This window comes from Babylonia areolata, chromosome 12 (assembly GCF_041734735.1).
Source record: "Babylonia areolata isolate BAREFJ2019XMU chromosome 12, ASM4173473v1, whole genome shotgun sequence".
Taxonomy (NCBI): domain Eukaryota; kingdom Metazoa; phylum Mollusca; class Gastropoda; order Neogastropoda; family Buccinidae; genus Babylonia; species Babylonia areolata.
This window is the reverse complement of record NC_134887.1, coordinates 22,036,167-22,048,267: the sequence shown is the minus strand read 5'-3', so window position 1 is coordinate 22,048,267 and position 12,101 is coordinate 22,036,167. Positions and strand designations below refer to the sequence as shown.

Sequence of the window (12,101 nt, the reverse complement as noted above, 5' to 3'; positions counted from 1 at the left end):
AGATTTCTTTTTTGTGAGGACAAGTCATGCAGATTGTCACAAAATACAGCAATGATTCTGCCTGTAGCAAATCCACCAAGTAAATTGCCAAGTGCATACTGTTGAGTGTGTCAGCTGCTCTAACGCTACTGCCAGTGTACCATTTGTCTTCCACTTTGCGATCCTTGGGATCTTGTTTGTGTGGGTGGGAGTCCTTTCCACGTGTGTAGTGCTTGACGTCCGTGTAGCGCCAGGGCTGGATGTAGCTTAGCCAGGTCTCCAGCACCTGTCAACACACAGAGACATCACGTCAGTGTCTTGCTTCTATCACCAACACTACACACACAGGGACATCATGCCAGTGTCTTGCTTCTATCACCAGAACTGTACACACACATGGGCATCATGTCAGTGTCTTGCTTTTATCACCAGAACTGTACACACACAGGGACATCATGTCAGTGTCTTGCTTCTATCACCAACACTGTACACACACATGGACATCATGTCAGTGTCTTGCTTTTATCACCAGAACTGTACACACACAGGGACATCATGTCAGTGTCTTGCTTTTATCACCAGAACTGTACACACACATGGGCATCATGTCAGTGTCTTGCTTCTATCACCAACACTACACACACATGGACATCATGTCAGTGTCTTGCTTTTATCACCAGAACTGTACACACACATGGGCATCATGTCAGTGTCTTGCTTTTATCACCAGAACTGTACACACACATGGGCATCATGTCAGTGTCTTGCTTCTATCACCAACACTACACACACATGGACATCATGTCAGTGTCTTGGTTCTATCACCAGAACTGTACACACACATGGACATCATGTCAGTGTCTTGCTTCTATCACCAGAACTGTACACACACATGGACATCATGTCAGTGTCTTGCTTCTATCACCAACACTACACACACATGGACATCATGTCAGTGTCTTGGTTCTATCACCAACACTACACACACATGGACATCATGTCAGTGTCTTGCTTCTATCACCAACACTACACACACATGGACATCATGTCAGTGTCTTGCTTCTATCACCAGAACTGTACACACACATGGGCATCATGTCAGTGTCTTGCTTCTATCACCAACAGTACACACACAGGGACATCATGTCAGTGTCTTGCTTCTATCACCAACAGTACACACACATGGGCATCATGTCAGTGTCTTGCTTCTATCACCAACAGTACACACACAGGGACATCATGTTCTTACTTCTATCACCAACACTACACACACAGGGACATCATGTTCTTACTTCTATCACTAACAATGTATACACACAAGGACATCACGTCAGTGTCTTACTTCTATTACCAGAACTGCACACACAGAGGAACATCATGTTCTTATTTCTATCATCAGAACTGTACACACACAGGGTCATCAAATCAGTGTCTTACTTCTATCACCAGAACTGTACATACACATGGACATCACCTCAGTGTCTTAGTTTCTTCATGAATACTGTGATTATCTATCATAACATCAAATCTGACCATCACTCTTCACACAATCACCGTCGCTCAGCCACATTGTCCAGCAATATTACTAGGTAATGATCATCATCAGTAGGAGTTAGGTGGTGTCCTAAACACATTGAGTCAAAACAACTAAGTACCAATGGAGTAATTCAGATAGAGTGCAGGATTTCCTCTGGTGAGTAATCTCATGGTGACTTGACCTGACAGTTCTCTGTGTACTGCAAGTGCTGCAACAGGAACTTGGGTGTTGCTTTGTATGAAGGATGGAGGGGACAGTGTCGGGATAAGCAGACTGGAATAATAATGTCAAGGAAGATGGGTCAGTAAAAAAGATTTTTTTCTTCGAACAAATGGACAGAGATAGAAATAAAACAAGAGTGAGACTGAGAGTTGCTTAGAACAAAACAATAATCAAACCAAATACAGGCCATTCTGGGGGAGCAGTCCAGAGGCAAGCAGTCAAGGAAAAAGAGACAGAAAAGCAGAGAGAGAAAGAGAAGATGAGGCAGAAAAGACAAGATTCAAGACAAGGGTGCACCAGATGTGGAATAGGGCTTGGTGGTAATATACCTGACTGGGAAGCAGGTGTCCATGTGTTTGAGTCCCCTTTTTACTCCCACCTCCACTAGACCTTAATTGGTGGTTTGGATGCTAGTCTTTTGGATAAGACAATAAACTGAGGTCCCATGTGTAGCATGCACCTAGGGAGTAAACAAAATATACTTGCAGAGTGAAAAAACCAAAAAAAAACCATGAGTGGTGTTGTACTGTGGTGATGCAATTTCCCTGGGGAGAGCAACCTGAATGTCCCACAGAGAAATGTGTTGTGACAAAAAGTAACAATACAAAAACAGACCATTCTAAAGTAGCAGTCCAGAGGCCAGCGGTCAAAGGCGTGACGCAGGAACCAGTACAGCTTCTTCTGCACCAGCTGTGGAACCACTGTCCTGTACACACACACACACACACACACACAACTCTTTTACACCAAGCTACACACAGGCACATGTCAGTTTACCGTACATAAGATACTCCAATCAACACACCCCATTGTTTGTATTCCAGCCACTCATCTGGAACAAGGACAACTGGACTTCTGAATCTCAACAGATAATGAGGAGGTCTTATTTCTCAATATCAGTAGCAATAGCAATATTTGTGTTTTCTCTTAGTTGTTTTGTTTATTTTTCTGTGTCTTTTTTTTTTGTTAACTGTCTTATTCGAGTCCAACTGCTGAAAAGTGACGGGATCAACACTGCTGTGATCATGCTGACTACATGTTTCTGAAAAGGACTGTAAGTGTCCTCTGTCAGTGTCCAGTGAAGGTTATTCTCAAACCTTGATTCATCATGGGTAGGGGTAAGAAAGAGAAAGCCAGAGACATGGGGCAAAGACATGGAGAAAAAATAACTTCCTGTCTGCTTAAATTCATCCTCAGAAACACACAGTGACACACACAACAGTTCTATTTTAAACTGATGATAATTCAATGAAAAGCACTACAGTGATTTGTACCCAAATCTATAAATCTTCGGAACAAAACTGATGAATAGTTGAGGTGAGAGGTGTGAGTGATGGGGGAGGGAAGGAGAGGAGGAGGAATGGGATTGGGTGTGGTGGGTGAGGTGTGAGAGCTCAAAATTACCTTATAAAAAAAAAAGAAACAAGAGAGGCAAGGCCTTCAAGACTCACTTGTGATAAATTAAGTCCCCTAGCATTAATTACAGAGTAATTTCCCTTTCTTACTATCTGCACCAAAACGTTTGCAAAATAAATAAAAATTCCATGCTTAGCAAAAGAAGTTCCTGTTTGAACAAAAAATGATAATAATGACTCCTCTTGTTGTTGTGTCAGAATAAGAGGTCAAAGTGCCAAGTTTAGAGAATACAAAAAATATAAATATAACAGTAAATGCACTTTGCATATAATTAGGCTTCTTTTTTTTTGTGTGTGCCCATCCCAGAGGTGCAATATTGTTTTAAACAAGATGACTGGAAAGAACTGAATTTTTCCAATTTTTATGCCAAATTTGGTGTCAACTGACAAAGTATTTGCAGAGAAAATGTCAATGTTAAAGTTTACCATGGACACACAGACACACGGACACACACACACACACACACAGACAACCGAACACCTGGGTTAAAACATAGACTCACTTTGTTTACACAAGTGAGTCAAAAAAAAAAGAAGCACAATCTGGACACAAATCAGCTAAAGACTACAGACCTGTCTCTAATCTTTCTTTCATTTCTAAAATCATTGAAAAAGTTGTGTTACATCAGCTCCAGGAACATCTTGATGAAAAGGGCCTGCTTGAAACTTGTCAGTCAACTTATCGCAAAAGCCATAGCACAGAAACAGCCCTTCTTTCGGTCACAGATAGTCTCCTCTCAAACACAGACAAAAGACTTACATCTGTAGTGGTATTTTTAGATCTGTCAGCAGCATTTGATACAAGTGACCACCAAATTCTTATCCATTGTCATAGCAATACTTTTGGCATTAAATCTACTGCTTTAAAATGGTTTTCTTCATATCTTTCAAATCGTCAACTCAATGTTAAAGTAAAACATAGCACCTCTAAAGTCATTCCTCTTGTGTTTGGTGTCCCTCAGGGATCAGTCTTAGGGCCTATCTTGTTCACTTTGTACACTCAACCTTTGACATCTTCAAAAGGCACTCATTTGGTTACCATAAATATGCAAATGACACAGAATTACAAAAAGCGACTCCACCATCTGATTTTAAAACAGTCATTACTGAATTGGAAGCTTGTGTAGCTTATGTAAAAACATGGATGGACAAAAACAAGCTGAAACTCAATGAAGACAAAACTGAACTCTTAGCCGCTGGAGACCTAACTCGTCTTAAGGCAGCAGAAAAGGACCCAGTTACATTTGGCCCTGCTTCAGTAGCATTTCAAACATCAGCCAAATACCTGGGTGTGTATCTCGATCAAACCTTGACTATGAACGACCAAATTTCATTCTTGTGTTGCTCATGTAATTTTCATCTCCGAAGGCTAGCCTCAGTCAGACACTACATAACAGAGAAAAATATGGCTCAGTTGGTTTTCTCTTTTGTCCTGTCCAGACTGGATTACTGCAATTCCACTCTTGCAGGTTTACCATCTTCCTCCATCAACAGATTACAGAAAATTCAGAACAATGCTGCACGACTGGTTCTCGCCAAAAAGAAATCTGATCATGTTACACCTTTGCTGAATCGGTTACACTGACTTCCAATTGAATCCCGCATTCACTTAAGTTAGCAACACTCGCCTTCAAACACTTTGACAAGTCTCTTCCATTTATCTCTCCTCTGTATTGGAAACATATGAACCGCACAGAACATTAAGATCCAGTTCTGAAAATCTGCATTAAGTTCCAGGGACTAATCTGAAATGCGCTGGAAATAGGTTTTTCAGAGCTCAGGTTCCCCAAGTGTTGAACTCTCTATCTTCATCTCTTAGAAATTCCTCTGATCTACATTCCTTTAAGTCAGATCTGAAAAGTTACCTTTTCCGTAAGCATTTTTGTTCTGTTCAGAATGGTTAAACCAAGGTATGCTTGTTGACAAGTATCTTTGTGTTAGTATTTTTGTAGTCCTGTTTTAATGCATTGTGTATTTTACACAGTTTCGGTCTTAGATGTGATGTCATTTTTTCTATCTGGTTATTTTTAATGGGCATGTGTGCGTGTGTGCGTGCGTTCATGTGTTTGTGAGGTTACAGTGCTCTGGTACGCGTGTGTAAGTGTGTAGGCATGTTAGTATGTCCATACAAAATTCTATGTTAGAAAATAAGCAATGTTTTAATGCTTATGCAATTTTGTTTTTTAGTGCAGTTGATATTTAATGTCAGTGAGTGTGTGTGTGTCTGTAAGCGAGGGACATTTATATATATATATATATATATATATATATATATGTGTGTGTGTGTGTGTGTGTGTGTGTGTGTGCGTGCGCGTGTGTGTGTGTTATATGAAATGCATTTTGTTTTAATCCAAGCCTTATTTACTTCATAGCTTTTATAATCTTTCGTGTGCTTTTGCATTCATATGAACACACTGTATGTTTTCCATTGTCAGATAGTGGTTGATATGTTTTTTAAGGCATGTTTATAGTCAACTATGATGTAAGGCGCTTTGAGCAGCATTGGTGCTGGATATAGCGCCACAGAAAAACTATGTATTATTTTTTTTAATTTTTTATTTTTATTAAGATTACACACTGAAGTATATCTCAAGTTATTTAGACTTCTGTATCGCTTAGATGTTGTAATGATACAGCTGAAAGAAATGTCTGTTATCATTATTTTAAAAAACCCAAACAAACAAAACAACTAAATAAGGAGCTGAAAAAACACTACAGGCTCCTAACACGTGATAGCCATCACATCACCCAATCAGAAACCAACAGGAGTTACGACACACACACTGTCGATGTAACCCAGCAACAGATGCTTCCAATCAAATTTCACAGCGTCAGCAGTAAACTATCCCATGACATGTTCTATTGATCTATCCTATCTCCATCCCCACCCCCTCTTTCCCAAAGAGGAAATTCATCCCCACCCAAAGCTGGGGAAGGCAGCTGTCAATCAACCCTCAAGTCTGTGCTGCTCAGTCAGACATGGCAACATCAGCAACACCTGTGCTCTGTTCAGCTCTTTTCCATATGTCCTCCCACTATCTCCCTCCCCACTTCACCTCCACTGGCCTATGTAAGAAGGTAGGTGTTAGCCAGTGAACACCCCTGTTCCTAATCTCCTTTCATAGTCACAAAAATACAACAAAAATTCATATACCAGGATCTAGGTGAGGCACATAAGGAATCAATAATCTCTCCACATATATCTTTTTTTCTTCTTCTGGTCTACATTATCCTTTTTTTTTTCCCCCCAAGTCTATTTTTTTAATTTTTGTAGCATGCCCACCTGGAGCCTGATTTGCATCAAACCTGCACAGCAGTCTATGCAACAATGAGAACGAAGGAGTCCACAGGTCATTCAATTCATTATTTTCTCAAATACAATCAGTCTTGGTTATCATTTTTAATAATACATATAACAGCAATAAATCATATTGTGAAAGACAGAGAGACATCTCTTGGCAATGACAACATCCAGTACTTCTGACATGTTTGATGGGCACTCATCTTTTTTTCTGTGCAAGTATACCTGTTTTTCACTATGCACAAAAAGAAAAAAAAACCACAAAAAACCCTGCAATGTTCTCCCTGAAAGTACAAGTCTATAAAACGCACAACAGCGTAAATCAAAATGATCTTAAGTACATAACAATCCTAAGTATTTAAGAGTTTTATCTGAGCTACTGACTCGGGTATGAATCATACTGACTAATGCACTAACTGGACAAAGCACCACTATCATTATGTGCTTCAGCTTTTTGAAAGATAATTTTCAAATAAAGCATGAAAGCGTGGACTGTCACTGTCCAGTGTGCTGCTTGATGGTTTGGTGCACTTGCTCACTCATGTGATCAGTGTATCAGATGTTCAGTATTGTGTGACAACACCTCATTTCCATCGCTCAAAATACCCATGAAAACTAACAGCAGAGGAACAGCATGTTTGGCTGTCATTGTGCCAGCAGAGGACTGAGATGCTCCACACAAGGTTACCTTTTGAAATGGTGGAGAGGTGTCTCCACTCGCTGCTGGTAGGGGGAGGTGATGATGGGGGTGGCGGTGTTGGTGAAGTAGTGGAGGTACTTCACCATCATCCTCACCACCAGCACCTGGTTGAGCGAAGGCATGAAGTGTTCCTGCAACACAGCAATTCCCATCACCGCTTCTGTCTTATCATGTCTTCCTCTAAGGATGTCTTCCCTGTCACTGTCTACTGTGTCATGTCTTCCTCTAAGGATGTCTTCCCTGTCACTGTCTACTGTGTCACTGTATCATGTCTTCCTCTAAGGATGTCTTCCCTGTCACTGTCTACTGTGTCACTGTATCATGTCTTCCTCTAAGGATGTCTTCCCTGTCACTGTCTACTGTGTCACTGTATCATGTCTTCCTCTCTGGATGTCTTCCCTGTCACTGTCTACTGTGTCACTGTATCATGTCTTCCTCTAAGGATGTCTTCCCTGTCACTGTCTACTGTGTCACTGTATCATGTCTTCCTCTAAGGATGTCTTCCCTGTCACTGTCTACTGTGTCACTGTATCATGTCTTCCTCTAAGGATGTCTTCCCTGTCACTGTCTGTGTCACTGTGTTATGTCTTCCTCTAAGGATGTCTTCCCTGTCACTGTCTACTGTGTCATGTCTTCCTCTAAGGATGTCTTCCCTGTCACTGTCTACTGTGTCACTGTATCATGTCTTCCTCTAAGGATGTCTTCCCTGTCACTGTCTACTGTGTCACTGTATCATGTCTTCCTCTAAGGATGTCTTCCCTGTCACTGTCTACTGTGTCACTGTATCATGTCTTCCTCTAAGGATGTCTTCCCTGTCACTGTCTACTGTGTCACTGTATCATGTCTTCCTCTCTGGATGTCTTCCCTGTCACTGTCTACTGTGTCATGTCTTCCTCTAAGGATGTCTTCCCTGTCACTGTCTACTGTGTCACTGTATCATGTCTTCCTCTCTGGATGTCTTCCCTGTCACTGTCTACTGTGTCATGTCTTCCTCTAAGGATGTGTTCCCTGTCACTGTCTACTGTGTCACTGTATCATGTCTTCCTCTAAGGATGTCTTCCCTGTCACTGTCTACCGTATCATGTCTTCCTCTAAGGATGTCTTCCCTATCACTGTCTACTGTGTCACTGTATCATGTCTTCCTCTAAGGATGTCTTCCCTGTCACACATGTCTTCCTCTAAGGATGTCTTCCCTGTCACTGTCTACTGTGTCACTGTATCATGTCTTCCTCTAAGGATGTCTTCCCTGTCACTGTCTACTGTGTCACTGTATCATGTCTTCTTCTCTGGATGTCTTCCCTGTCACTGTCTACTGTGTCATGTCTTCCTCTAAGGATGTCTTCCCTGTCACTGTCTACTGTGTCACTGTATCATGTCTTCCTCTAAGGATGTCGTCCCTATCACGTCTACTGTGTCATGTCTTCCTCTCTGGATGTCTTCCCTATCACGTCTACTGTGTCACCTTATCATACGTTTTCCTCTCTGGATGTCTCCACTGTCACTGTCTACAATGTAGCTGTGTTGTCTGCTATCCCCATTTTCACCATCAATACATCATCTATATTATATATATAGCAAAATGCTGCTGGTGAGTGCTGCTGTCCTTGTCATTAAAGTCATCTCTTCCAAACTTGTGTGTCACCCACATCATCTAGAAGTGTCTGTTACATAATATGTCGATGTCATCAATAAACATCATCACCCTCAAGTCAAGTCAAAACCTCTGTCAGATGTCAACTGTTAAAAACAGGTGGGGGGTGGGGATGGGGGGAAGCATCAACTAAATCAAACATCCTCATAATAACACAATATTTGTATGTGCACAGCTACATTTGTATTTTTCTTTTTTGTCTCAACAGATTTCTCAGTGTGAAATTCAAGCTGCTCACCCCAGGGAGAGCGCGTCGCTACACTGAGAGCGCCACCGATTTTTTTTGTATTTTTTCCTGTGTGCAGTTTTATTTGCTTTTTCAATCAAAGTGGATTTTTCTACAGAAATTTGCCAAGGACAACCTTTTTGTTGCCGTGGGTTCTGTTACGTGTGCTAAGTGTGTGCTGCACATGTGACCTCTGTTTATCGTCTCATCTGAATGACTAGTGTCCAGACCACCACTCAAGGTCTAGTGGAGGGGGAGAAAATATTGGCGACTGAGCCGTGATTCGAACCAGCATGCTTAGATTCTCTCGCTTACTATACAGACGCATCACCTCTAGGCCATCATTCCACAACAGGTTAAGGAATAGAAAGAGAAAAGAAAATAATGTTATATGACCAACAACATTTTTCTGTCTCCTGCATTCTGTTCAGGAAGATGAATGGCCTAACACATTGCCTGCAAACAATTTATGATGAAAAGAAAGAGTAGAAATCTGCCATCTCAATAAAAAACAAAACAACAACAAATGATTGCACATCAACAGCAGTTAGCTCTGTTTGCAAACAAACAAACAAAATGTTGCTGAGAAATATAATTTCATATGAAACTAACACCACAGAATAGATTTAAAGTCAGACTTACCAATTACAAACAACAGAAAGAGACAATTTCAATTATAGGCTATTTCTGTTGAATAAAATCTTGAGCAAGAATATATCATTTCAATTTAACTAAGTGTTCCTTGTACAAACACTGATACTGATGTTTTCAAAGCCTTCTGTGTTGGTTTCATACTCAACAGAACTGATGGTGAAGTAACTGAGCAGAGAACCAGGAGATGCCGAAAGCTGCCAGTAAAGAACACTAAGCATATATTCGGCTGGGTATGGTATAATTACTTGACACACCTGTCTGATGCAGTACACCTTGACTGGATCTCAATCAGTTCACATGTTTCCAAACGTGAACATCTCCAGTTCTTTGTACACATAAACTCACCTCTCACTCTCACCATTCTGACTCTGATACTTTCAAATTATCAGTCAGGACTACTTAAAAAAAAAGAGAGGATGTAATGGAAACTGAATTCATAAAGATTCTAAAAAATCATATGCATGCTGTCCACACAGAATACATAAATGAAATATAAAATCACAAACGCATACACAAACGCATGCACAAACAACACACACATACACACACACACACATATCCAGCATGAACAGGTACAGGTTGTTCATGACTGACTAAGAAATGGATATAAAAAAACAACAACCAAAAACCTCAAAGCAAAGCAAATTAAGTTTCTATAATCAGTGGCTGAGCATACACACACACACATACATACATACATATATATATATATATATATATATAGAGAGAGAGAGAGAGAGAGAGAGTAAAAAAAAAAATCTCTTGAAATGTCCCAAGAACAGATCTCTCTGTGTCTCACGCTCACACACATGCATGCACACACACACAACACACCCACCCACACACACAAGCATATCTTTAAACAACAATTATTGAGGTGAGAAATCTGTATTGATAATGTTGTGAACAATACTAAATAAAATCAAGTGTGTGTTTTGTTTAATTTGAAGTTAAAAAGATCTGTGGCTGCATGCACTCAAGTATGCATGCCTGAAGATGACAATGTCCAATATACAGAAAATGAACAAGATAACCATAATAAAAATAAAATGCATTCTATGGAAACTCAAAACAGTGTTACATATATCAAAATCAAACCCAGCTGGGAAGGTCTTCAGAGTAAATATTTGTTTTAACAAACAAGAAACATAACAAGTAAAACAAGAAAGGCAAGGCCTTCAAGACTCACTTGTGATACACTTTTAAAAGAATCCAAGTTTTTATGTATTGGGTATAATGCATTTACTGTTATATTTATATTTTTTGTATTCTCTAAACTTGGCACTTTGATCTGATATTCGACCCAACAAAGGATCTGTCATTATTATCATTTTTTGTTCAAACAGGAACTTCTTTTGCTAAGCATGGAAGTTTTATTTATTGCAAACGTTTTGGTGTACGTAGCAGAACAAGGGAAATTACTCTGCTGGGAACTTAGTTTGCTTTAAACTGATCTTTCTCATCTTAAACATTACATTTTGAAATTATACTCAATACATAAAAAGCTTGGATTTTTTTAAAAAAGTGCATCACAAGTGAGTCTTGAAGGCCTTGCCTCTCTTGTTTCAAAATGTAATGTTTAAGATGAGAAAGATCAGTTTAAAGCAAATTAACTCCACTAGCATTACAGAGTAATTTCCCCTTTTTACTATCTGCACAAAACGTTTGCAAAATAAATAAAAATTCCATGCTTAGCAAAACAAGTTCCTGTTTGAACAAAAAATGATAATAATGACTGCTCTAGCTGTTGGGTCGAATATCAGATCAAAGTGTCAAGTTTAGAGAATACAAAAAATATAAATATAACAGTAAATGCAGTTTGCATATAATTAGGCTTCATTCTTTATTTTTTTGTGCCAATCCCAGAAGCGCAATATTGTTTTAAACAAGATGACTGGAAAGAACTGGATTTTTCCTATTTTTATGCCAAATTTGGTGTCAACTGACAAAGTAGTTGCAGAGAAAATGTCAATGTTAAAGTTTACCACGGACACACAGACACACAGACACACAGACACACACACACACACAGACAACCGAACACCGGGTTAAAACATAGACTCACTTTGTTTACACAAGTGAGTCAAAAATTGGCAAATGATAATTTGCCAGCTTATGTTCCCCATCCATAAAAGATTTAACATAAAACTGATAAACTTATCAGGTGGGATCTCAATCATAGAAAATTAGAAGCAAGCATAATCATATATCATATTTTAAAATACATACATACATATACACACACATATATATTTATATATTTCTCAGAATTTCTAAAGAAAATTCAAATAACAATCACTCATGGTGCTCCACAAATTACATGTTACAAAAGAGTAACAACAATCATAAGAAAAAGAATCGACAACAAAGAAACAGTCACCATCCTCGCTTCATGAACAGCATACACACACAGAAA

General features: G+C 39.5%; 1 protein-coding gene across 1 annotated transcript in view; it reads right to left on the bottom strand.

Annotated features, from left to right (window-relative positions):
- LOC143287864 (sphingomyelin phosphodiesterase 4-like) overlaps nt 1-12,101 on the bottom strand; it is a 53,344-nt gene that overhangs the window by 16,820 nt on the left and 24,423 nt on the right. The window contains exons 9-11 of the mRNA XM_076596101.1: nt 7,143-7,285; nt 2,354-2,444; nt 141-265 (exon numbers count right to left, since the gene is read on the bottom strand). Of these exons, the coding sequence (XP_076452216.1) occupies nt 141-265; nt 2,354-2,444; nt 7,143-7,285 (359 nt within the window). The remainder of the gene's footprint in view (nt 1-140; nt 266-2,353; nt 2,445-7,142; nt 7,286-12,101) is intronic.